The sequence below is a fragment of the Dipodomys ordii genome, unplaced genomic scaffold (genome assembly GCF_000151885.1).
Source record: "Dipodomys ordii isolate 6190 unplaced genomic scaffold, Dord_2.0 Scaffold24, whole genome shotgun sequence".
Taxonomy (NCBI): domain Eukaryota; kingdom Metazoa; phylum Chordata; class Mammalia; order Rodentia; family Heteromyidae; genus Dipodomys; species Dipodomys ordii.
In genome coordinates this window covers 1,959,305-1,984,446 of record NW_012267240.1, presented here as the reverse complement: position 1 = coordinate 1,984,446, position 25,142 = coordinate 1,959,305, and the positions used below count along the sequence as shown (strand labels likewise).

The window sequence follows — 25,142 nt, the reverse complement described above, 5'->3', positions numbered from 1 at the left end:
CAGGCCTGAGCCCTCCGGACGGCGCCCCAGGCCCGGGCAGCCACAGGGTCGGGTCGGTCCGAAGCTGGTGCCGGGCACGGGCTCTGGCAGCGTGGGCCACGGAGCAGCTTCTCCCGAAGCGCCCCGCGCCCTCGGATAAGGCGAAGCCGGGACGGCCGTGCCAGGGGTGCGGGATGTGAGCTCGTGGGAGAGAGAAACCGAGAACGTTCCGGTGATAGGGTGTCACCAGCTCAGGGAGAGCCGGGCTTTGCTCCAGGTTGTCACTAGAACCATCCCTAGCCGCGTCCATATTCAGTGTCTCAAGACCAGCATCTGTGCTTCTTGTATCCCTCAGTATCAGGGTTAGGAGGCGTAAAGTTTTGGCTTATTAATAAGCTCTGAAAGCGTTGGCACCGAGCGTCTTAAGCGGACTTTTTATACTTTTTCCTCTCTAGTTGGCTTCTTTTTAAAAGTATTTTATGTAGTTTAGATGGTATACAGTTTATTTGTGCACTTTTTTAGTGCGTGCACAACATTTTTCATATGTGGGATTTTTCTAGACCTAGGAATAATGTTCCGGTATGGTGACGTTCCTGCTCAACCACCATGATTTGAATGGGGTGTCACAAACCCCTTGTTCTCTGTCTTGGCCAAGAGCTAGCCTGAAACAGGATAGAAAGAATTAAGGATACATGCTGTGGAGATGTGCCTGGGGGGAAAGAATCCACACCACACACAGGTTATTCTAGCCTCAGGAATCTAGGAGTGCTGAAAAATCTTGTCCACCACGTGGCCCACTGCCCACATCCTTCCTGCCTCATTATCCCACCATCTCCTTTGGAGCTGATAGGCTTTTGGTAAATGCAACCTCAGGAAGTAGAAATAAAGGATATGTACTTAATAAGATACATCTTAAAGAGCAAGTTGGGGAGTGATTCGATTGCCTGCAGTCCTATATCCTTTCATGACACTTAGGCTTCTTGAAAGTGCCAAGCAATTTGTAGTGCTGGTGAATGTGTAGAAGGAAGTTCAGAAAACAGCTGTTCTGTGAAATGTTGATTTTTCTAGGTGGAACCACACGTTTAAGGCTATCTGCTAGTTATGTTTCCTTTAAAGGCACATTTTATGAGTTCTGTGACAGAATGGGTGGAGTGTTTGCTGTCGGGGTTGCTTTCCTACATTTGTGTCAACATTTTGCAGTGGTGCCCTCTGTAGTGTACCACATGACATCATCTGTCAGGTGCCCTAAGTAGAGTCAGGAATGTATGCAGCTGATTCTGGACCCAGAGAAACAGATAACTTTTCAGTTAGTGACCCTGACCCTGCGACTTGGTCAGATGGCCTCCTATCAGATATAATCACTGTAGAAATGTAGTTCATTGACCTGTAGGGATGGTGCCTGCAGATTAGGAGCCAGGATTGGAGCTATAAGCCATGAGTGCCCAGCCTTTAAAGTTTTACACTAAACATTTAATACTTATACAATTAAGGTGGGAGTAGAGTGAGGCACAGGAGGATGGTTCTTGGTCAGGGTCCTTCCTGGCTCCTGCACAAGTGGATAGACACTATTGTGCAGTGTGGGACTTGAAGGGCTCTTCCTATAGCAGTGTGGCCTTGCAAGAGATGCAGTGGCTTTTCTGTTGTCCTACATCATCCTCTTATGTAAATGTGATACCATTGTGGTAATTCTTCTGGCATGCTTTTCAGGAGGATTTCGACGTTGATCACTTTGTGTCAGACTGTAGGAAACGGGTGCAGTTGGAAGAGCTGAGAGATGACCTGGAACTATACTACAAGCTGCTTAAAACAGCCATGGTGGAGCTGATCAACAAGGACTATGCAGACTTTGTTAACCTCTCCACAAACTTGGTCAGTTGTGACTCCACAGGCCTACAAACATGGTTTATTTTCCATGCATATTGAGTCTTAGAAGTGCACTGTTTTTAGAAAATTTGTCATTTATTTTACCCCAGAAATTTGAAGTAATTGTCAATCTCCTTTACCAAAGAATGACACAAAATCTAGTACTACTTTGGTTATAAAAGAGATCCTGTTACTGTTGATTGTGATGTTTATGCTGCCATGATTTTGCCTTCAGGTTGGCATGGACAAGGCCCTTAACCAGCTTTCTGTGCCTCTGGGACAATTACGAGAAGAGGTTCTGGTGAGTTCCCCCAATAGTATTAAACAATCTCTGTTTACTACATGCTTGTCTTCTTCCAAATATAATTTCTTTAATCTATTAATTTGTTCTTCACTGAATGATTATCACCCTAGAAAAGTTGCAAATAATATTTTTGCATGTGATATTACAACCTAAAATACATTTGAAGATGACAGATTCTGATTGTACATAGCTTTAAAATGCAAGAGAAGAAGGTGAAATATGAATGTGTCATGTTAGTGAGTCAGGTAGCTTATATATAAACATTTTTAACTTAATGTTTTCTCAAGTAATATTCTGTGTGTGGTCAGGTTCCTAGAGCAGCCCACAAAAACTGTTTAGACCACGAACCAGCTGAAGGGTGATACAAAGCTAATGTCATCTAGCCAGTCGCTGGTGGCTCACACCTGTGATTATAGCTACTCAGGAACCTGAAACCTAGAGGATCATGGGTCAAGGCCAGCTTGGGTAGAAAAGTCCTTGATACCCCAAGTTTCCAAATAATCAACAAAGTACTATACTGGAGATAAGGCTGAAATGGTAGAGCACCAGCTATGAGCAAGCAAGCTGAGCAAGCACAATGCCCCAAGTTCAAACCCTAGAATTGCCAAGAAGAAAACATTTTAAAATAATTAATGTACGACCTAACAAACTGGTACTGTAACATTTCCTTGAGGTAATGTCTGCAATGAAAATGGGAGTCCTACGCCATGGAGACAGGGAGACCCATAGGTGAACATTAGAGGGAAAGTTTCAACATCATTTGCAGCAGAATGCTTTAAACCCTGTAGTACTGAGAAGCACTAGGTATGCCACCTCAGAGACCAGCACTGCCACCACTAGGTAACACAGCCCCTCAGTCTCAGATCTTGTCAGGTGCTTGATCAACTTGGAGTGTGTGACATGGGTAGACCATTAGTGTGTGTGAGCTGTGCTAGAAAAATGCGGAATAGAGGTTGGAGTCAGATAACTCAGGAGGGGGGGGCAGAAAGACTCATGATCAGGTACAGCCTAAGCTATATCATGAACTACAGTAGTTACACTTGCTTTATTTTTTATTATATTTATTTTTTGGTGGGGGGGTCCGGTCGTGGGGCCTGAACTCTGGGCCTGGGCACCGTCCCTCAGCTCTTCAGCTCAAGGCTAGTGCTCTACCACTTGAGCCATAGTGCCACTTCTAGCTTTTTTCTTTTTGCTTATGTGGTGCTGAGGAATCGAACCCAGGGCCTCAGGCATGCAAGGCAAGCACTCTACCACTTAGCCACCTTCCCAGCCCCCACTTGCTTTATTTTTAAAACAGCTCCTCCAAAGTGATTTTCCATGGGATGTAAGGGAATGTTTCTGTGATTCACGGATATCTTTCACGCCTCCTTGGCCCTGCCTAGCTAGTAGCCTAGTCTCGCCTAATTGGTTTACCCCCAGACTTTTGCTTCGTTTTAATGCTAACTTAAGAGGCTGCTAAAGAAGGAAACAGTGCTGTCTCATTCTTTATTGGTTTCTGTGGATAGCCAGTGCTTCGCAGGTATTTTGTAGCATTTGTTGACTGAGCAAATTCACTATTCTGTTAATTTTTCTATTAATTTTTGTACACTTTATTCTAGTTGTTCCATTACCTTCATTTTGGCCATCCTTTCTGATTATCTCATACTTAATCCATTTGCTTCTGTACATGTCTCTTTGCTATGACATCCCCCCTTTTGGCCATCCTTTTCGTGACTTCTTGCTTCCTAAATTTCCCCAAACAGTATTTTCATCATGATTGATCAGTGTTTTAAATGAGTAGAATCTAGTGTTTGGGGCAAAGTCCTCCTAAAGTCAGACCTTCCCTGTGAGTTTCTACTTCTTTTCAAAACAAGCCTGCAGTGACACTGCTATAGGAAACTCTTGGTGTTGAGGGAGTCTTCTTCACATCCCATCCCCTCTGTAGCCCAGACGTTCCACATGTGAATCAGGTTATCCCCCTCCTCTACCCCAGTCATCTATGATGTTCATCAGATAAGCTGTTTTCCCTATGGTACTTAGTCCATTTAAATGACTTTGGCTTTCTCTGTCACTAAATCATGAGTCCCCTGTAAGCAATTATGTCTGATACTTGATGATTTTGTCAATATCTGCGTAATACTGGCTTGTGGATATTAAAACCTGAAGAAATGAATTAATTGTACATTTCATAATGTGCATGATAATTTTCACAATGTGCTTTCTTTTAGAGTCTTAGATCATCTGTCAGTGAAGGAATTCGGGCCGTAGATGAACGAATGTCTAAACAAGAAGACATTCGGAAAAAAAAGGTATACTTTATCTTAAGCTTAAAGCATCAACTCACTAGGACACTTTGTGGTTACTATCAAGTTCAGGGGTGTGGTCTGCTTACTCTCTTTGTCCCAGATACCCCCAGGGGACAGCCAAGCCCACCCGTGAACAGTGTGGTGTTGCATTTAGGTTAGCTCAATGCAGGGGGTGAGGAATAGCACCAGGTCTTCTCACTCCTGCTCTGATTAAAATCCTGAGAATCTGAAGGGTGAGGGAAAGTAATTAATGTTATTAAACAGGAAAGAAAATTGCGTGTTCATCTTGTGTTTTATTATTTATTAATATCTTTAAAGAAATATGGCCCAGGCCAGCTAAATGCCCCTCCTCCAGCCTTCTCATACTCTCCTCATGGGAGCTCCTGAAGTAGGAAGATAGTGCTGGTCTGTGATGTAGGACTCGATGTAAGTGGTCTAAGATCCCCACATTGTGTCCAGGTTAAAATTTATCAATTTTCAGAGGAGAAAGCAGCAGTAATAGCCTACAGTAAAGCTCTTTAAAGTTTAGCAAGTGTGATATCTTTCAAAACCCCTGTGAAAAGTGTGCCTTTCTGAGCAGAGAAACTTTCTGAAGCTCCGCTACCAGCACCGCCCAGACTCCCGACCTGAAGGAGGGAGGGTACTGTCTCCCGCCGTCCCTAGTTGCTGTCTTGCACCCACTGTACATTCCTCCACATGTGCTGCCTTTGCTGTGCAGTGCTTCCTTGTGTGTGCTTTCCTGATTTTTTAAAAAATCATAACATAGTAGCAGGATTGAAATTGGCCAAGTGTAATAGTTCATACCTGTAATTTTAGACAAAAAGTCACAATACCCACTTCAGTAGAAAAAGCTGAACTCGATGTGCCTGTCATTCCTGCTGGAGTGGAAGTGTCAAAAGTGAGACCCTATTTCAAAATAACACACTCCCCAAAAAGGAAAGGGAAGAGCCGGAGGTAAGACTCAAGTGGCCCTGAGTTCATACCCCAGTACCACCTCCCCACTCCATCCCCAATAAAAAGAATGGAAGACTCTTGCTCTAGCTTGTTCTGCCCAGTGTTTTTCTAAGTTTGTTAACACACTTTTACAATCTAAAGGAAAAAAGCTTGTTTTGGAGATGCATTTGCCTATTCAATCATGTTCCCAGTGTCTATACAGTGACTTACTTCATAACAGATGTCCAGTGAATAACTATGCTTCAAACTCTAACACTTGTGTAGAGCAGTTTCTTTAATGAATTGTGACTTGGATATTTATATTGTGCTCATATAATTGAAGATTAGTATGTTGGAAGATAAAATACAAAAAAATGCCTTAAGAGAGTAAGGATAGTGCCAAAAAAAAAAAAAAAAGGTTCATTTAAAAATGAAGAAATGAGCCAGGGGCCAGTGGCTCATGCCTGTAATCCTAGCTACTCAGGAGGCTGAGATCTGAGGATCATGGTTCAAAGCCAGCCTGGGTAGGAAAGGCTGTGAATCTCCTGTCTCCAATAAACCACCAAAAAACCGGGCGCTGTGGCTCAAGTGGTAGAGCGCTTGCCTTGAGCTGAAGAGCTGAGGGACAGCACTTAGGCCCAGAGTTCAAGCCCCAAGACTGACCAAAAAAAAAAGAAAAAAGGAATAAGAAGGACTAGGAATGTGGCTCAGAGGCTTGCCTAGCATGCATGAAGCCCTGGGTTTGATTCCTCAGTACCACATAAACAGAAAAAGTCAGAAGTGGTGCTGATTCAAGTGGTAGAGTGCTAGCTTTGAGTTAAAAAGGCACAGGGACAGACAGTGCCTAGGCCCTGAGTTTAAGCCCCAGGACTGGTGAAAGAGAAAGTTAAGGTGGGGGGTGGGGAGGGGAGGGGAGGAAGGAGGGAAAAGAAAGGGATTAGGAATACAGAGTTGTAAGAAGGCAAAAAGGTCAAGGTTGTTTTGTTGTTTTTGCTTTTACTTATTTTTTGTTTGATTATGAGCTTATGATAGGATATTGAAATATACTTGTTCTAACAAAGCCAAAATTGAAATTTTCATTCTTGGGAATTTAGTATTACATGGAAATGCTAAAAATGTAGACTGTTAACTTTCAGCTTTGTATTTCCCACATTTAAGATGAAATATATTAAGTTCTACATCAGGATAACATTTTTGCTTTTCTTTCATTTTTATAGATGTGTGTGTTGAGGCTTATACAAGTTATTCGATCAGTTGAGAAAATTGAAAAAATATTAAATTCTCAAGGTTCTAAAGAAACAACTACACTAGAAGCAAGCAGGTAAGTATACTGAATACTTCATGCCCAGGCTAGAAAAAAAATTCAAGTTACAGCTCATTTTAGAATGGAAAGAAGTGTATGAAATTTAGACAATGGATTTATTTATGCTCATAAATTTAAGGAAAGGGCTAGTCTCAGTGCTTGTTGCTGCAAAGCCTGGGTGGCTTTAAACCTCAGTTGTAGGCTGCCACCTTTCCAGGAGTCACAGGCAGATGCTCTCTGGAAGATTTTACCATTGGAATTGCCTTGTCCACAGACCAGCAAAATCCTGACTGACCCTCAGGTAAGGGACTAGCATTTATCTCAGAATATTGACAGGCTCAAAGTATTACTTCACATGTCTAGTAGTTCAAATGCACTAGCTTTATATCATTAAGAATAGTACAGAACACATCATCTCATCCTATTCTGAATTTAAGTCAGCCAGTTGGGAAAGTGACTGAGGAAATGAAGAACTCCAGTAGGGAGCCCTCCCTGCAAGCCAGCAGGAGGCTCCAAGTGAGAGCTCTGCAGCCCTCCACCTGAGCACCTGTAAGGGACTGTCCTTGGAGCTCCCTGCGCAAGTCTGTGGACCTCCGATGAGGTTCTGTGGTTTGGTGCCTGGTGTACCATCAGCCCTCAAAAGCTTGTCTCTTCAAGTCATGTTGATAGCACTAACCTTTATTCTTTCTTTCTTTCTTCCTTCCTTCCTTCCTTTCTTCCTTTCTCTTTCTTTCTTTCTTTCTTTCTTTCTTTCTTTCTTTCTTTCTTTCTTTCTTTCTTTCTTTCTCTTCTTCTTCTTCTTCTTCTTCTTCTTGTTCTTCTTCCTCTTCTTCTTTTTTTAGTAAAGTAGAATACACTGCTAGAAAAACAACCAAGCTCAAGTAGAATATACCTGTGGTTCAAAATCCTGATCACACTATATAAGCATGTCAGCTTTCTTTGTTTTAAGCATCAGAATTTTGGATTTGAAGAGACAGTATATGCCAATCCTCTCACTTTATAGATAGAAAATGAAACATCCACAGAGGAGAAGCAATCCTCCAGCCCCAGGGTCTCCCCTCTCAAGATTAGGAGCAGTTGTCAGTTCTTGCTCTCTGTACCAGTGCACTTATCAGAGTCACTGCTGATGTCTGTGGAGTCCAGTGAGCTTGACCTGCTCTGCCTCTGCTGCACGCCCTTCCCACCCATCCTCAACGGACACCTGATAGCTGTCCCAGTTTCCTCCTGCCTGGGTCCCTCTTGCCATGTTTTTTCCATATCTACACTGGCCCTTTGTGCCAGCTCCAGGTGCTCTTCCAGTGCTCCAATCCTATCCATACTCATGGCCGTCTGATCCCTGGCCTGCTGGGAGACGCTGGCTCTTACTTGTACCTAAGCCTTTCCAGCCTCGTATTCAGGTCGGCCTGACCACGTGTCCCCTGGTGTCCTATATGCACCCAGTGTATGTGCACTCCAGCAATCTTCCCTCATCTCTTTCATTCTTTGCTTTCGCCATTTCTCCAGGCTGGGGATCACAAGGCAACCCTTTTCCCCCCTTTTCACTGTCTCCCTGTTATAAACTCAGGGCTCTCACTTGCTCAGCCTTCTTGCTCACACTTGGTGCTCTACCATTTGAGCCATGCCACTGCTACCAGCTCAGTACTGGTTGATTGGAGATAAAAATCCTTGTGGACTAGTCTGCCCAGGCTGGCTCTGAACCTCAGTCCTCAAGTCTCGCCTTCTGAGTAGCTAGTATTACAGGCATGAACCACCCTCTCCTGGCTCCGTCTCTCCTTTTGTTTGACTCATCTGTTATGCACCACTCCCACGCTGCAGCACTTGCTGCTGAGGCATCCCTTGGGTTGGGAGACAGACGTCTGACAACTGCTCCTCCACTATCTTTTTACCTGAGGCCTGGCTGACCTCCTGCCTTCTGCATCTACCTCCATATTTGCCCAGTCACATCTTAGCTTTGCTTAAAGTCACTCTGTGAGTACATTTTAATCAGCCTCTCCCTGGTCATTCTTCACACCTCTGCATTCTTCACCAAAACTGCACCTGCTGTGGCTTCCTGAGTGCAGTGAACGCCGCTGGCATGTATTCCAGTTTCTAGGTGGCCATCTGTGTTGCTATAAGCCTTTCTTCCATTTCCTCCTCCCTTGTCTGCCAGGTTCCACTTTGCATCTTCCAAAGCTTGTTTAGGACATGGTTAAGATGTGAAGAGGTACCATGCTAAGTGGGAGAAAAAGCAGTTGTTAAGCACTATAGGTTTATTTTTGTAACATTCACCATTCTGTCACCTTGGGTACTGATGATCCTTCCTGCTCCTTTTAAAGTCTGTCCTGCTTTGTTCTATAGCAGACTGCAAATGAGACATTACAAGAGTTACCTTTTAAAAACTAGTTGGAGGACTACTTCCTCCAGAAAGTCTTCCCTGACCTCTGAGATAGATGCTTGTCCCCTGCTCCCATCAGCCACTGATTATGTGCTTTCCCATAAGATTTTTAAGGTCCTGAATTGGGCCAAGCCCTACTTCAACCTTTAGTGTCTGGAGTGGGAAGGTGCCTACAAAAAGGTGCCTGCCATCTGCTTCCATGTATCCAGAATATTACCACCTAAATATAGCAGATGCTGTGTCCTTCCTTGCTCTAGGTCACTTAGAGAAGCTTCCATTCAGATCAGCAGTTTTCTTGGTAGAGTAAGTGGGGAAAGCCAGAACATGTTAGTGAGCATAGGACAGAAACATAGCTTAGCTACGTTTCGATGCTTTGTAGATAGATGGTAAGTCTGTCAGGCTAGTCAGGACATAGGTGGGGATGTTGAAGACTGACCCTGGTAGGCAGGTCCTGCTGAATTAGTGTCAGTGCACTGGTGCAGGAACAGGCTACCTGATAGTTTCAGATTGGGATTTGGTGTCATTTGGCTGTGCACATTTTTCCTAATCATTGATTAGGAAAATTGGTTGGAAATGCCTTGCACTTCTCCTCTCTGCTGTACTGTCCCTAATGTGCTGTTGACAAGTCATAGTGGGCACTAGGAAAAAGTGCATCCGTTCCTGGGGCAAATGCATAATGAATGACTTCTCTCCAGGACCTGGAGCATATGGACCATCTGCTCTTTGTGCTGTTAGTAACATAATTTTTAAGTGAGCTGTTATTGATCAAATCTAAAGCTGTTTTAAGCTATTTTATTTATTGTTACTAGAGGCTAGTCTTATGAAGGTGACAAAAGGGCTTGGCATTTTAGAAATATCAGAGGTATTTCCAAAGAAGATAGAGAAGTGGGATAAAGCTGAGGAATGAGAAAACAGGAGGAGACCAGGAAGAGATGGGAAAGATGGAGTGCGTTAGAGGATGATGAGCCTCACTGTGTCAGCCCCCAGGCTTCAAGCCCAGCAATATCTGTCCCTTGTACTCCACTGATTGCCCACCAGAAACATACTGGGCATGTGACTCAGAGGGGTGCCAAAGCAGCATGTGGCCTTGGAAATCACTGTGATAGAGCTGCTCCCCCTGGGGCTGGAGCACATGGCTGAAGGCATGAAGTAAATACCCTTAGAATTAATTCTCTGGTTTTTGTCTTACCTAGCCCACTCTTGACAGGTCAGATTTTGGAGAGGATTGCCACAGAGTTTAACCAGCTGCAGTTTCATGCTGTACAGAGCAAGGGCATGCCACTTTTGGACAAAGTAAGACCGGTAAGTGTTTTGGAGTTTCATCACTTGGTGCTTAGGGGCTTGCTGAGTAACTTGGGTTTTATCTACCAATACTGTTGATATTAATGGCAGATCTTCAGTATGCTGATGATAGCTTTCAGTATTTTTCAGTTTATGTTCATTGGACTTCTGCTTCATATGTCATACTTTATAGATTTTGAGTGAACCCCCACTCACTTCTCTAAATTAGAAGACCAGTTCTGAATTTTATGTAATGTGTGACGTGTTAAGAGATACGGGCTATTTTTTCCCCCAAAGCCTTTAGTTGGGCTTTTCAAAAAGGACTCTATAGGTTCAGAGGAATGGCATTTTCTTCTCTGTCAGAATTCTTCTTTGATTAGTTAGCAACCTATTTACAAAAGGCTATAGGGAAAAGGAAGGATTCATGTTTGTTTTGTCAGTCATGGGGCTTGAACTTGGGACATGGGTGCTATCCCCTTGAGCCCTTTTTGTTCAAGACTTAGCTCTCTACCACTTTGAGCCACAACACCACTTCTGTTTCTCTAGTGGTTAATTGGAGATGAGATCTCGTGGACTTTCCTGCTGGGCTGGTTTAGACCTATGATCCTTAGATCTCAGCCTTCTGAGTAGTGAGGATTACAGGCATGAGCCACTGGCACCAGCTAAAAGGAAGGATTTGATGTTCCTCCCCAAGCAGTGCTCTTGCTCTCAAGGTTACACATCCCGTCCGTCTTCTCCCTAGGGCATGGCACCCAAGTGTGGATCTGCTTAGTGTGACCTCCGCCTGTTTCCTTGCAGCGCATAGCTGGCATCACAGCTGTGCTGCAGCAGTCCCTGGAGGGCCTCCTACTGGAAGGCCTGCAGACCTCCAGCGTGGACATCATACGGCACTGCCTGCGGACCTACGCCACCATCGATAAGACACGCGATGCAGAGGCCTTGGTTGGTCAGGTCCTGGTGAAGCCATATGTTGATGAGGTGTGTTCTCAATCAGTGGCCTTGCTCAGAGGAGTACTAGCTTCCACCTTTGGCTGGGTGGTGTTGGAGGCAGAAATGCCAGAGGTCTGCCTGCCAGGAGCCCTGTCCCTGCAAGACTAGCTGGTGCTGTGTCCCAAGCTGGGTGTTATATAAGTGACCTGCTCTGAGCTGGCCATGTTCTCAGGTGTTCTGGTGATCCTGCAGCTTGCCAGAAGGTGAGAATATTGTCTAGGAGGATCACATTTTATGGGTCACATATTTTAGCAAGTGGAAGCAGTTTCATACCTATGATCCCAACTACACTGCAGGCAGAGACTGGGGGAATCGGAGTGTGAAGTCAGCCTGGTCAAACAGGTTAGCAAGATCCCATCTCAACTGATTAACTAAGCATGATAAGGTTTATCTGTCATCCTAGTTCTACTAGAGCCATAAATAAGAAGATCACAGTCCAAGCCAGCCTGGGCAAAACCATGAGATCCTTACTCAAGAAATAACTGTAGAACAGAGAGAGGACTTGGTCCCACTAGTACAGCTCCTGCCTAATATGCGTGAAGCCCTGAGTTCAAAGCCCAGTAACTCTCCAAAAAAAATTTATCTCCATATTAGGGTATAGATTGTACCCTAGAAAATGTAGGAACTACTGGTTTTGTGAGCCATTATAAGCAGATGACACTGACTGCAAAGGAGTGTGCAGGTGCTGAGCAGGGGTATGGAAGAGAAGGCAGCCACACGCCCGCAACGCCTTAGGAATGGATGGTGTTTGGCCAGAGCTCAGAAACATGAAGAACATTCTGGAAATCTGGCACCTGATGTCCCTCATCTGTGAGGGTATGGAAATGACACGGATAAATGGCAGCTTGTTTCCCTGACCCAGGGCTATGGTCCTCATGGGCCTGCTGCCCGCATTCAGGAGCACCCTGACCCAGGGCTGTGGGCCTCATGTCTGCTCCTCGTCCCTGAAGTTGCAGTGAGTAGTACGGCAGTTGTACTTGCCATGACCACAGTGTAAGAGTGAAATCAAAGTAGAAATGGAATTTAAACTTAATTTCAGTAATTCTTTTGGGCTCTTTACAAATACTGAAAAATAATCTTCGGTCTCCTATACTCATGTGTTCTCTTTGTAGTTACCTTTAGATGAAAAATGACAAATGAAGTCTTTAGAAGTTAGAGAAAATATTCATTACTAATTTACACATGTTTTTCATTGAACTGAATCTAGTATACTGAAAGTTTCTTTGAGCTTTTTAGCTCAAGACTAGCCCTCTACCACTTTGAGCCACAGTACCACTTCCTCTTTTACTTTTTTAAAAATGTTGTTTCTGGGCTGGGAAGGTGGCTCAGTGGTAGAGTGCTTGCGTTGCATCCATGAGGCTCTGGGTTCGATTCCTCATCACCACATAAACAGATAAAGCCGGAAGTGGTGCTGTGGCTCAAGTGGTAGGGTGCTAGCCTTGAGCCGAAGAGCTGAGGTACAGCACCCAGGCCTAGAGTTCAGCCCCCCATAACCGACAAAAAAGAAATGTCTCACGGGGAGAGAGCAAAGGAATAAGAGTGGGTCATATTACCTGACAGTAACCCCTCTATACATCACCTTTATAACTAACAGTAATTTAAAAAATAAAAATACAAGTGTTGTTTCTCATCATAGGTGATCAGTGAACACTTTGCTGAGTCCCAGCCCGGGGGCCTTCAGCTCATGTATGATAAACTCCTGGAATTTGTCCCTCACCACTGCCGCCTTCTCCGGGAGGTCACAGGAGGAGCCGTCTCCAGGTAACTGAAGGGTGCCTAGACTGTGCCCTGGGACTGGTGACAGGAGCAGGTCATTGGGAGCCTTGTGGTTGTGCCGTTTCCTCCTCCATGCGGCATCTCTGCCATCTTCCTAAATCTAGTTTGCAGTCAAAATTGCAAGATTCTGATGTCATACTGTATGAATACCACCAACTCTGTTTAATTCAAGTTTTATACTGATTGGTGAGGTCATCTTCAATTTCCCCTTCTGGTAGCCAGTTTATGTGACTTTTCAGTTCTTTTATAAATATCCCACTCTTTAACTGTTGCCACGTCTAGTCTAGGCCACTTGTCTGATGGCCAGAATAGCAGTGTCTGCTGTCCAGGCTTGTTCTCCAGCCAGCCGTGGCAGTTCTGAGACTCATGGACTGTGCCTTCTGAGTCTTTGGCAGTGTCTTTGTGCTTGTGGGACGGATCCAGACTCTCTGACAGAGTGGAGAAGACTTTCCATAATCTGTTCCTGGCAGCTCTCCACCAGGAACTCTCCCTGCACCTCTTGAAGTGCTGGCCACCTTTCCCCAACACTCACATACACATGTACTTCTTCAGTGCTCCTTTTGTTATCTCAGCCATCTTTGTTTCTTTCTTTTATCTTCCTTCCTGTTGAACTATCCCTCCACACACAGCCCCAGCTGAAAGACCACTTCCTTCTCGAGATCCCTTAAACCAGCGTCCCATATTCATGGTGTCCTTGGAATCCAGAACAGATTGCCTTTGCCTCTGCTTTGGACTGACCTCCATTTTACAGAAGAGCCATCTCTGCAATGCTCATCTTGAAGATGGCAGCTTCCCAGAAGTGCTTGCAAAATGGAAGAGTTTGGATCTTTCAGATAGGGAAATAAGAAGTAGATGAGGTATGCACACCTGTGGTCCCAGTGGAAACAGGAGGAGTATGAGTTTTGTCCAGCCATAGCTGCCTCAAAAACAAAACAACAGCAGACAGCAAGTAGAGTCTCTGACTTTGTGGGACATGCAGTCTATTTGGTCTTAAATTTGTTTCTTGAAAAAAAAATCTGACCTTGGAAGTGCCCCATCTGTCTCCTCCGCCCCATTGCAGGTGAGGCTGTGCCACTGTGTTAGATAATCATGAGGATTTTTAGCTAGATTTGGATTTGGGGATGGCAGTGGAAGTTGTGATGCAGTATTAAAGTGACTCTGATCATCATTAGATTTGACAAAGGCTGCTCTTGGTCCTGAAATGCCAGGTGTCCAAGCTTTGGAAGTCCTACCTGGTCTCAGGATAGTGGGATTTGCACAGAAGCCTCAAATACTTTGTATTGGCCCTTGCTAGACCATCTTCCATGGCTTCTAGCCCCGTCAAGTGTCTGGTCTTGCTGCACTCCAGGTTTCAGGACCCCTGCTTGCCACTCCCTTGTGTATTGTCCCTGCTTTCCACACATCACTCGGTGAACTTCCTAACTGACCACCAGCAACATTCAGGGTTTACCCTCCAAATAAAACCTGTCAGCTCTTCTACAGAGCAGTCTGAGTCAGGTTTTATCTTTTCTTTGGCAGCCTTAATTACATGTTTCTTTGAAGATGAGGAAGGTCTGCTATTTAAAATTGGTGTTGTGTGGTCTGTAGTTTGAAGTTCTCATGTCATTCTTTCCTCCGCATGCCCTAACAGCTAATTCCCAATCTGATGGAACATCTAGACTGGGAAATCTTCAACTGGGCATGTGAGCAGTGGGAGCCCCATCCCCACCCCTTGTCTCTGCCCCTGCCTCTCCTGCAGTGATTGGTCATCAGTGCCCAGGCGTGCTTGTACTGAGATCCTTTGACGGCTCCTCATGGACAGAGCAGTAGAGCCTTTTTTTTTTCCCCCACTTTTTTTTTTATTGTGAAAATACCGTACAGAGGGGTTACAATTACATGGGCAAGGTAATGAGTGCATTTCTTTTTTTTTTGTCGGTCGTGGGGCTTGAACTCTGGGCCTGGGCGCTGTCCCTCAGCTCTTCAGCTCAAGGCGAGCGCTCTACCACTTGAGCTACAGCGCCACTTCCGGTTTTCTGGTGGTTTATTGGAGATAGGAGTCTCAAGGTCTCTCCTGCCCGGGCTGGCTTTGAATCGCGATCCTCAGATCTCAGCCTCCTGAGTAGCTAGGATTACAGGCGTGAGCCACCAGCGCCTGGCCCAATGAGTGCATTTCTTATCAAGCATTGTTGCCTCCTCCTTTTATTCCCTTTATCATTCCGTCCTGTCTGTCTAGATCATTTTTCTGAGGAGGAAAATTGATGAAACTTTCAGCCTTTAACATAAAGTCTTATCTGTGTTATCAAAATGTTAAGTCTTAAAGTTTCAATCCAGAGTTAAGCTACAACACTTCCATGGCTTGCTAACGTAATACTTTCCCTTAATTTTTTTACCTTTTTTTTTTTTTTTTTTTTTGGGTCCGGTCGTGGGGCCTGAACTCTGGGTCTGGGCGCTGTCCCTCAGCTCTTCAGCTCAAGGCTAGCGCTCTACCACTTGAGCCACGGTGCCACTTCCGGCTTTTTTTTTCTTTTTGCTTATGTGGTACTGAGGAATCGAACCCAGGGCCTCAGGCATGCAAGGCAAGTGCTCTACCATTGAGCCACCTTTCCAGCCCCACTAAATTGTTTAACATTTCTAAAGAGAAGTGTATGCATACAGCAGTCATCAGTAATCAAGCCGGTGAGACAGTCTTTGCCTAGGTGTTCATAGGTCTGCTTCACCATAACCAGCATAGACTAGCTGTGTGCTAGGAGCAGTCCTGGGTGGTCTGCAAATAGCAGTCCTTGTGACAGCCTTGTGAAGTCTTGTTGTCAGCCCTTCTTAAAGATAGAGCCGAAGCACAGAATGGTGAGAGGATCCACCATTTCGACTCTGAAATCTAACATACATACAAAAAAACCTGCAAAACAAAACATGCACATACAAAGCACCTTATTCTGATATTAGTTTCAAGAGTTTAGAGTGACATAGACAACAACTGAAGACAGTCGAAGCTGTGGGTAAACAGTGAGCAGTGGGTAAAGTAGAGTAACTCACATTATGCTGTAATGGAGTTTGAGTGGAATGTACAGAGGTCTTTTCTGTGGCCTAAGCTGAGGCCTAAGAGGGGTAGGGCATTTGACAGGGAAGAGTTATACAGGTTCTATGCAGTGGTTTTACCATGTCCTTGCTACCAGGAGACATCAACATCTGAGAAGCTCTGGCATAGAAGCAAGCTAGCTGACAAGGATGGTCTTGTTTTAGTAGGTGCAAAGCAGTACAGGTTTCCTCATTGTAAATGGAAGATTATGGCAAATACGGACCGTGGCTCTTGTCTTACAGTGAGAAAGGCACCGTTGTTCCTGGATATGACTTCTTGGTGAATTCTGTCTGGCCAGAAGTGGTTCGAGGACTGGAGGAAAAGCTGCCTTCCCTCTTCAATCCTGGGGATCCCGATGTATTTCATGAGGTATTCTCATCATCTTGTTTCTTGAAGATGGTCTCAGATAGGATCTCTTCTGCGTAGCCTCCATTCTGTGGTTTATTTAGGATGCCCGTACAGTTCAGTCTGGATACAAGTGTGACTAGTTATTGTCATTTTCTGTTTTCCAAGAAATCCTGTGGCCCTCAGAAAGCCAATAACTTGGCCATTGTTTTCCATAAAAAATTAAAAATTTTGTACATTTCTACTGGCATGACCAGACAGCGTTAGGTTGAAGGAAAATAAGTTATTGATTGGATTCTAAAATATGCTGTATAAATGTCCTTTATAATTAAAAAGGTAGGAAGCTCTATTATTTCCTTTAAAAAGAAACATTGTTTAAAAGACATCATAGTTAAGATTCCCAAAGCAAATCTATGTACTTGTTTCCCACCATGTTGTCTTTTGAAAGCAATGCTGACTGTAGCTAAGTGTACAGACGGGCTCTGAACCCTGGGCCCAGTGTCCTTCTGGCTGTTCTTGCTCAGCCTCTTTGTGCCTCCATTCCTTCTTCTTTCCTGGAGTTTTACTCTTTGGTTTTCTTAATAAGCTAATAATCTTTGTCTTTTAATGGATAGTTTATTAGGTCTACAGTGATTTTAATGGCTGATGAATTGCAATTTATATTGTGCTTCCTCCCCTTCTTTTCCTACGTTGTTTGTACTTGAGGCTTTTAGGTATTTGCTTTCTTCTTTTATTCTCTGTTGTTCCTTCTGATTTAGGCATTATACCAAGACCATTCTCAAGGAATACTAGGAGTGTTGCCCAAAACTAGTAGGAAGAAACTTTAAACTTCTGCATTTCACTGCCCTGAAAATATCTGTCAGGTTGTGTTCATGGTTTAATAAACTAGATTAAGAAGATTTTAAAAGTCCAGCAGTATTGGTGGAGTTTGGAGATTGGGAAACAGAAATATAACTGCACATGTGCTGATGGGTAGGGCTCGGCAGTTTCTGTTTACTAGCTTTGCCTTTGAGCACTATTCTTTGAGCCCAACACAAGAAGAAATGGTGTTTCGAGTGGGGAAGGACTAGCCATGGTTACCTCATAGAGCTGTTTCAGCGCTACCGCCACCTGCCCTCAGTGGGGCTGGTAAACCCTGACAGATCTCAGGTGCTCATCTGTGGAAATGATAGGACTCCTCCATTCACACTAGCCTCAAAACAGTATGATGCATAGGCATAAAGTTAACCAGAGACATTCAAGACTTCTTGCAACGAAAGCTATAAAGCACTGGAAAATACACTAGGATATAGGGATATAGAATGGAGCTCACTCTCCCCATATTTGTGGAGTAGTAGAATTGTGAAAGTGGCAGTACCACCAAAAGCCATTCTAAAGATTCAGTGCAGTCCCCATTATAATTCCAATGCTATTCTTTGCAGAAATAGAATACATAAATTCTAAACCCCATGGAAACACAAAGGACCTCAAATAGCCAAAGCAATTCTGAGCAAAAAGAGTGATGCTAAACTTTTTTTTTTTTTTGTCAGTCATGGGGCTTGAACTCTGGGCCTGGGCGCTGTCACTCAGCTCTTCAGCTCAAGGCGAGTGCTCTACCACTTGAGCCACAGTGCCACTTCTGGTTTTTTTCTAGTGGTTTATTGGAGATAGGAGTCTCACGGTCTTTCCTGCCTGGGCTGGCTTTGAACCTCGATTCTCAGATCTCAGCCTCCTGAGTAGCTAGGATTACAGGCGTGAGCCACCGGCACCCTGCAGTGATGCTAAACTTTAAAATACTGAAAGAACTCAACTTTAAATTGTGTACAAAAAATAACATAGTGGGGCTGGAAAGGTAGCTCAGTGGTAGAGTGCTTGCCTCACATGCATAAGGGACTGGGGTTTGATTCCTCGGCACCACATAAACAGAAAAGGCTGAAAGTGGTGTCGTGGCTCAAGTGGTAGCACGCTAAGCTTGAGCTGAAAAGCTGAGGAACAATGCCCAGGCCCAGAGTTTAGGACCCATGACCAACAAAAAAAAAAGTATGATACTGACACTAAACAGACATAGATGGATGGAAGAGATAAAACAAGCCCAAGCAGGTACTGCATCAAATTCTTGTCAAAGTTCCCAAAACATTGTGGGGGGAGGGGAAGATAGCCTGTTTGACAGATGGTGTTGGAAAACTGGGTATGTGCTGTAGAAGACTGACAACATATCCTGATCTCTTACCTGGTACAAAAATCAACTCAAAATAGATTTTAATGTAAAACTTGAAACTACTCAAGGAAAATGAGAAACACTTGAAGATGTTATCCTGGGTAATGACTTTCTGAATAGGACTTAGGAAGTAAAAGCCAAGAATTGCTACATGCAGTTATATCAAATCAAACAGCTCTGCACAGTGAAAGAAACAGGAGATGAGATACCCTACAGAATAAGAGAGAAATCTGCCCAGTGGCTGTCTAATGAGATAGATACCTACAATATGTAAACAACTCAAAAATTTAAATAATCCAGTCAACAAATGGGCAGGTATGAACAGATATTTTTCAAATAAGGAAATACATGAAGTGATGTTCCACATCCTGGGGTGAGATTCCACCTCACCCCAACAGAAAAACATCAAGGAAGCAACTGCTGACAAGGATGGAGGGAATGGGGAAGAGCTCTACCCACTCCTGTGGGAGTGCAAAGTCATCCATCTACCCTGGACATGACTTTGCAAATTTTAAGAAATTGAAGATGGAACTCCAGGCAGGCTTTGTCACAGGAGACCTCAAATATATCACAGGAATGCTTTGAGGATCTCATCTCTAAGTGGGAACACTGAGATCTCTGTTGGCTCCAGAACTCTGGTTCTGGATGCTGACCTTCTCTGTTTTGATCGTGGTCTTGCATACGTGTTCCTGTTCCCTATTCAGGTGAGCTTGCCGCTGATGAGAACTCACTGTGTGTTCTTGTTCTAGAAATACACCATCAGCATGGGTTTTGTCAGAGGATTTGAGCAACAGTGCGGATCCCAAGCCAGTGTGAAGAGACTCCGGGCACACCCTGCCTATCACAGCTTCAGTAACAAGTGGAACCTGCCCGTGTATTTTCAGATACGGTCAGTCACTCATTCCTCACCCTGCCCTCACAATAGGACAGAAAGCTAGTTAAGAATGTCACCCCAAGCCACAGCCACTTCTCTGGATGGTGTTTGGGAGGCAGAAATGAACAGGAAGTGTAGGTGCCACTCTGGCAAACAGACATTTCCATACATCGGTTTCCTAGTAATGGGATCTTAGGAGCTGAAATGAGCTGGGTTCCAGTGTGTCCTTTGTGGATTGCAGCTCTTTCCTTCTCCATGTGTCCCACTGCTGTGCTTCTCATTTGCAGTGTTTACCTGTAGGAGTGGGAGGGACTGTTGTCAGTCATAAGAGATCCTGGATACACCCCATAACCTTCCCCCTCCCCCCCCCCGTGGCCTTTGTGACATTTTCTCATTTTCTGTTCTGGAAAGTGGACTTTTCTCCCAGGTCTCAGGATGCTATCAGCTGTGTCAGTACACAGTTCTACAAAATGCTTGGGAAAAGTTTAGTTGATGTTGGAAAAGCAGTCAGGGTCTTGGCAGTCTCTCAGGATATTGTGGGTTCTGTATTCACTAATAAGCAGGCAGAGGGCTCTGCGTGGCAGGGTGGGGCGGGGGTGGACAGTCCTTGGGTTTATTTGTTATTTTCTTGAAAATGCTAAAAACGGGTTATAGTTACATAAGTCAGGCAGAAAGTACATTTCCTTTTGGACAATGTCACCCCTTCCCTTATTGTTTCCTAGCTTAGGGTTTTGGTTTTGTTTTGTTTTGTTTTGTTTTTGAAACGTTTTTTAAATTCTGGGTGCTAGCTGAGTGCTGGTCGCTTACACTTGTAATTGTAGCTACTTTGGGAGTTGAAATCTGAGCTTCACAGTTTGTAGCTAGCCAGTGAGACTCCACAAATTGCTGGGTGTTTTCATTGGTTGTGATCAGCCCTTCCCCAGAGCTTTAAGAAAGATTGCAGAGGGAAATATGTCAGGAATCAGGTACCCTGACTATAATTGCCTGGTATGATTGAGAATGTGTGTAATCTTAGTCTCCCAAGGGCATGACACCAGTGGGACTTATGGGCATGCCCATCCAAAACACACAGGTCTACATGGTACTGGCCATTACATGTTTGTAAAGAGGGACCAGGACAGAAGCCTCTGTGTCAGGAGGACAATTTGAAGTCATGCAGGGCTATTTTGATGACTAAAGCTGGTGCAGATGTTGCGAACCTCCCCATCTAGTTATTTGTTGACGCCTTTCTCAGCACCACCACGGCCCTCTGCCCCACTCCTCATGCTCCTGTGTGCCCAGTTGTGCCCCACCATGCCCCTCTGCCCCACTCCTCATGCCTCCCATGTGCCCAGCTATGCCCCACCACGGTCCTCTGCCCCACTCCTCATGCCTCCCATGTGCCCAGCTGTGCCCCACCACGGCCCTCTGCCCCACTCCTCATGCCTCCCATGTGCCCAGCTGTGCCCCACCACGCCCCTCTGCCCCACTCTTCATGCCTCCCATGTGCCCAGCTATGCCCCACCACGGTCCTCTGCCCCACTCCTCATGCCTCCCATGTGCCCAGCTGTGCCCCACCATGCCCCTCTGCCCCACTCCTCATGCCTCCCATGTGCCCAGCTGTGCCCCACCACGGCCCTCTGCCCCACTCATGTCCCGTGTGCCCAGCTGTGCCCCACCATGCCCCTCTGCCCCACTCCTCATGTCCCGTGTGCCCAGCTGTGCCCCACCCCTCTGCACCACTCCTCGTGTCCCCATGTGCCCAGCTGTGCCCATCCCAGCTTCATCCTGTCCACTTCCTGTCAAGCTAGGAATCAGGCTAGAACAGTGCTGAAATGCAGTCATTTCCCCACAAGACCTGTGGCTTTCATCCAATTCATACAAGTATTCAAAGGGATTGTAAACTTATGTTTGAAGCTTATGAAAAAAATTTAAATTATGCTTAAATTATAAAAGTATACAGCTTGTTTCCACTACATTTGCTTTTCATCTAAAAGCTAAATTCAAGTATGACTCTAGAACTTTATCTCACTAGCACCTGACAGTGACCATGTCTGTGGCATGTTGACATTTTCCTAGGAAATGTGACATTGTATACCAGAGCCACGTGCTCCTCGAGATCTTCTATGTGCTGGCACCCCCAGGCTGGGGCAGCCCAGCTCGCCTCTCACCTGCACCCCAGTACCCATAGGCTGGGGCAGCCCAGCTTGCCTCTCACCCACATCCCGGCATCCCCAGGCTGGGGCAGCCCAGCTCGCCTCTCACCTGCAGCTTGTCAAGGCCAGCCTTTTGCAGGCCCCAGTGGGCAGCAGAGGCTTCCTTTCCTTCTGGGGAGTAGATCAGGCAGCTGCAGTGTTGGGGTTCTCTAGGCTTGCTGCTTTGCTTTGAGGTGTTATTCTCTCCAGAGAATTACTACCTTTAGCTCTGACTTCTTTTTAAAACTGAAAATGTCACTTAGATCAATTTCTCTTGAGCATGAATCCAAATTTATTGTTGGTTGAGGGACCCAGTGGGGGCAAAAGAGTACACTGATAGACATTTGGACACAGTGCCTGAGCATCAACTAGTACAAGATAAATAAAACAGCTATGTTTCCACAAAGTTATGCAAACATGTTCATCTCTGACAGTGAACAGGGGTGATGGGGACCTCAGGCCAGGGAACCAGCTATCATCTGGGAATGCCACCAGATGTATATAAGGGCAGAAGAGTCAGCAGAGGCTGGCGGGCACTGAGCATTGAGCTCAAGGCATTGCTGTCTGCCTTTATGACTTTAGTTAAGCTGCAAGTCAAGATGTGGAGCAAGGCTTTCCCCATTTCTTTGTTAGGGGTATGTCCTTAGCTGTGATAGTATTAGCAGGTGTGGGCTAGAGACACATATACTTGTATGGCCTTGAAATGTGTAGAGGATTACAAGAGGGTGGGCTTACAGGACAACTGCTTAATGTTTTTAATTTTAGAAACAGACTAGCTGCAAGAAAACATATAGCTACAGCTATATAGATTGCTGGCTTGACCAGTATAGCATATTAAGTGCCAAACTTTTTTTAAAGTTTTTTTAAAAGTTGGGAGAATAGGTGTCCCAAGGCTGGTTGAGAAGAATGGGTGTCAACAGGCAAGTGAGCTGTCTTGCCACTTGGGAAGAGGGGATAGGCAGGGGCAGGGCTGACAGGGCCATCAGCACTCATCTGTGTCCTTGTTTTTTGCAGGTTCAGAGAAGTGGCAGGATCCTTAGAGGCAGCATTCATGGACGGGCTGGCAGATGCTCCAGGTAACCTCTTAGAGGGAAACAGCAGGTGCCCCTGACGGGTTAGCCGAGTTCACCAGCGGCTAACCCCAGCCCTCAGAGTCCATCACCTTTCCCACCACACAGTAAGTTGAGGATACCTAGTTTAACTGATTTTACTGGACAGTACAGGGGACCATGTCAGGGCTCCCCGCGTGCGGGGGTCATGTCAGGGCTCGTAGTGTGCTGGGTAGCTGTTCTCTGAACACCTCCCTGGCCAGTTGCTTTTTTTGTGAGGCCAAAAGAAACCAGTCTTTTGATTCATTGAGCTTCTTGCTTAATAAGGATGATAAAAGAAAGGATCCTTTTTGAAATAGAAGGCACCTTTCTGTACTTCCATGTGGAGGCTGAGTCTGTCCACCTTCCTCTTCAGCTGAGCATAGACTACAGACAGGGAGGGGTCTGAATGCAGGGCCCCCCCTGGTAGTGACTCAGCTGGAGCATATATTTAGGCCTCCTTTTCTGTGCTCCTAACCCCTGGATGTTGGGCCATAAGTGTTGCAGGGGTGTATGCATGCGTGCAGGAGTTGTGTGCATGCCCTGACTGCCTTACTGGTATTTGCCACATGTTATGCTTATTGCTGGTGATCACTGAGAGAGGCAGTGTGGCTCTTCCTACAGCTTTGCTGTTTGTGGTCCTCAGTATTAGTGACTGCTCTGTCTGAAGCAGCTAAATCTGCATGCATTAAGAACCTCCACCTAAGCTGGGTGCCAGTGGCTCACACCTGTAATCCTAGCTACTCAGGAGGCTGAGATCTGAGGATTGCAGTTCAAAGCCAGCCCACACAGTTACATCCATGACCCTTATCTAAAATAAACTGCTAAAAAAAAAAAAAAGCTGGAAGTAGAGCTGTGGCTCAGTGGCAAAGTGCTAGAAAGAAGCTCAGGGGCAGTGGCCAGACCTTGAATTCAAACCCTAGGACTGGCATTAAAAAAAAAAAAAAAAAGGAAGCTCCATTTAGCTTCAGTTAGATGCGTCTGTCTTTGCTGACGTTAGTCAACTCATTTTTGTAAGGGGTAGCTGTGTCCTGAGATAAGAAGGTGAGGGATAGACAAATCAAACCAGACAAATTCAGAATAGAAATTTACACCCTTGCCAATGTTGATTTGGTGTAAAAAAATATATATTTAAAATATTTTGGATGTTGTGTTCATGCTTACCTATACTTCTGGGGGTGGTGGTTGTTAACTCACAGACTACATTACAGGCTGGGAAACCTGGCTGTGGCAACTGCTCTGCTGGCCGCAGCATTCTTTAGAATGCCTCCCTTATTAAACCGAAAATAGCGTTTCACTGTTGCCCCTGCCTGGTGGAGCCCTTAAGTCCATGGTCTTTCTGCAGCTGGGAGTCCATACTGCCTTTTGGCCTCTCACAGAACATGGAGCAGCCTCAGGAAGTGCTGGTCAGACAAGATGTTTCTGCCCTTGCTGGCACACCGCCTGTGGAGGCTCACCCTGCAGATTTTGGCACGGTTCTCTGTGTTCATCGAGGAGGTGAGTGCTGGTTGTGAGACTCATCACTAACCACTATGGTAGGACTTATGATGTGTTCGACTAAATGCCCTGTGGACAGTTATGGAATGGATGTCTGCTCGGTATTTTTTCTTGAAAAGCTTCACTTCTACAGGTCAGTGTTCCCTTCCTTGAGACTCTGCTTAAGCAGTCTGCTCGGCTTAGTGCTGAGCTCGAGGCCCACGCCTGCTGAGCCTTTGCTTGCAGAGCTGCCTCGTACAGCCTGAGTGACACGACATACTCACTGCACCAGCTGTCCCTGTGCAAGGGCTCATAAACAGGAAGGAGAGAAGGAGGGGAGGGGGAGTGATGGGGGAGAGAGAACAGCATGTGAGACAGGAGAAGGAGCCATACTTCCTGTTGTCATCAGTTTCTACATGTGGGTCTTGTGCAGGTTCTTTGTGGACTGATGCTCCTGGCAGATGTTGGGAGCTCTGTAGGAATCGTTCCCTCTTACTCTGTACCTTCCTCCTCTGTTCAGCCAGGCAGACCACCCTGGTCCAGGACCTCTCAGGTCCACTGTGGGCAGACTGTTGCAGGATGGGCCAGCACCTACTTGTCCAGCAGTCTCGCTAGATAGTCCTTCTCTCCCTTTTTAAAAACTGAGCTACATCCCAGCCACTCTCTCTTTTCTCTCTAGTAAGTTCCTTAGTCTTGAACATAGTCTTTGTTTAATGCTAGTGTGTTTCTTTTTGGTTTTTCCTTTAACAATGTTATACAAAGAACACTTTGATACTTGTGCTAGTAGAAGCATAATGAGGTTTAGATATAAATTCTTTTTTAAAATTTTCTTTTTTTTTTTTTTT

General features: G+C 45.2%; 1 protein-coding gene across 1 annotated transcript in view; it reads left to right on the top strand.

Moving 5' to 3' along the window:
- The window catches only part of Cog2 (component of oligomeric golgi complex 2), a 99,560-nt gene that overhangs the window by 65,358 nt on the left and 9,060 nt on the right, over window positions 1-25,142 (top strand). The window contains exons 9-19 of the mRNA XM_013014575.1: window positions 1,687-1,848; window positions 2,078-2,143; window positions 4,354-4,434; window positions 6,582-6,685; window positions 10,235-10,343; window positions 11,121-11,300; window positions 12,949-13,073; window positions 16,386-16,512; window positions 19,435-19,574; window positions 22,748-22,809; window positions 24,167-24,318. Coding sequence (XP_012870029.1) covers window positions 1,687-1,848; window positions 2,078-2,143; window positions 4,354-4,434; window positions 6,582-6,685; window positions 10,235-10,343; window positions 11,121-11,300; window positions 12,949-13,073; window positions 16,386-16,512; window positions 19,435-19,574; window positions 22,748-22,809; window positions 24,167-24,318 — 1,308 coding nt within the window. The remainder of the gene's footprint in view (window positions 1-1,686; window positions 1,849-2,077; window positions 2,144-4,353; window positions 4,435-6,581; window positions 6,686-10,234; window positions 10,344-11,120; window positions 11,301-12,948; window positions 13,074-16,385; window positions 16,513-19,434; window positions 19,575-22,747; window positions 22,810-24,166; window positions 24,319-25,142) is intronic.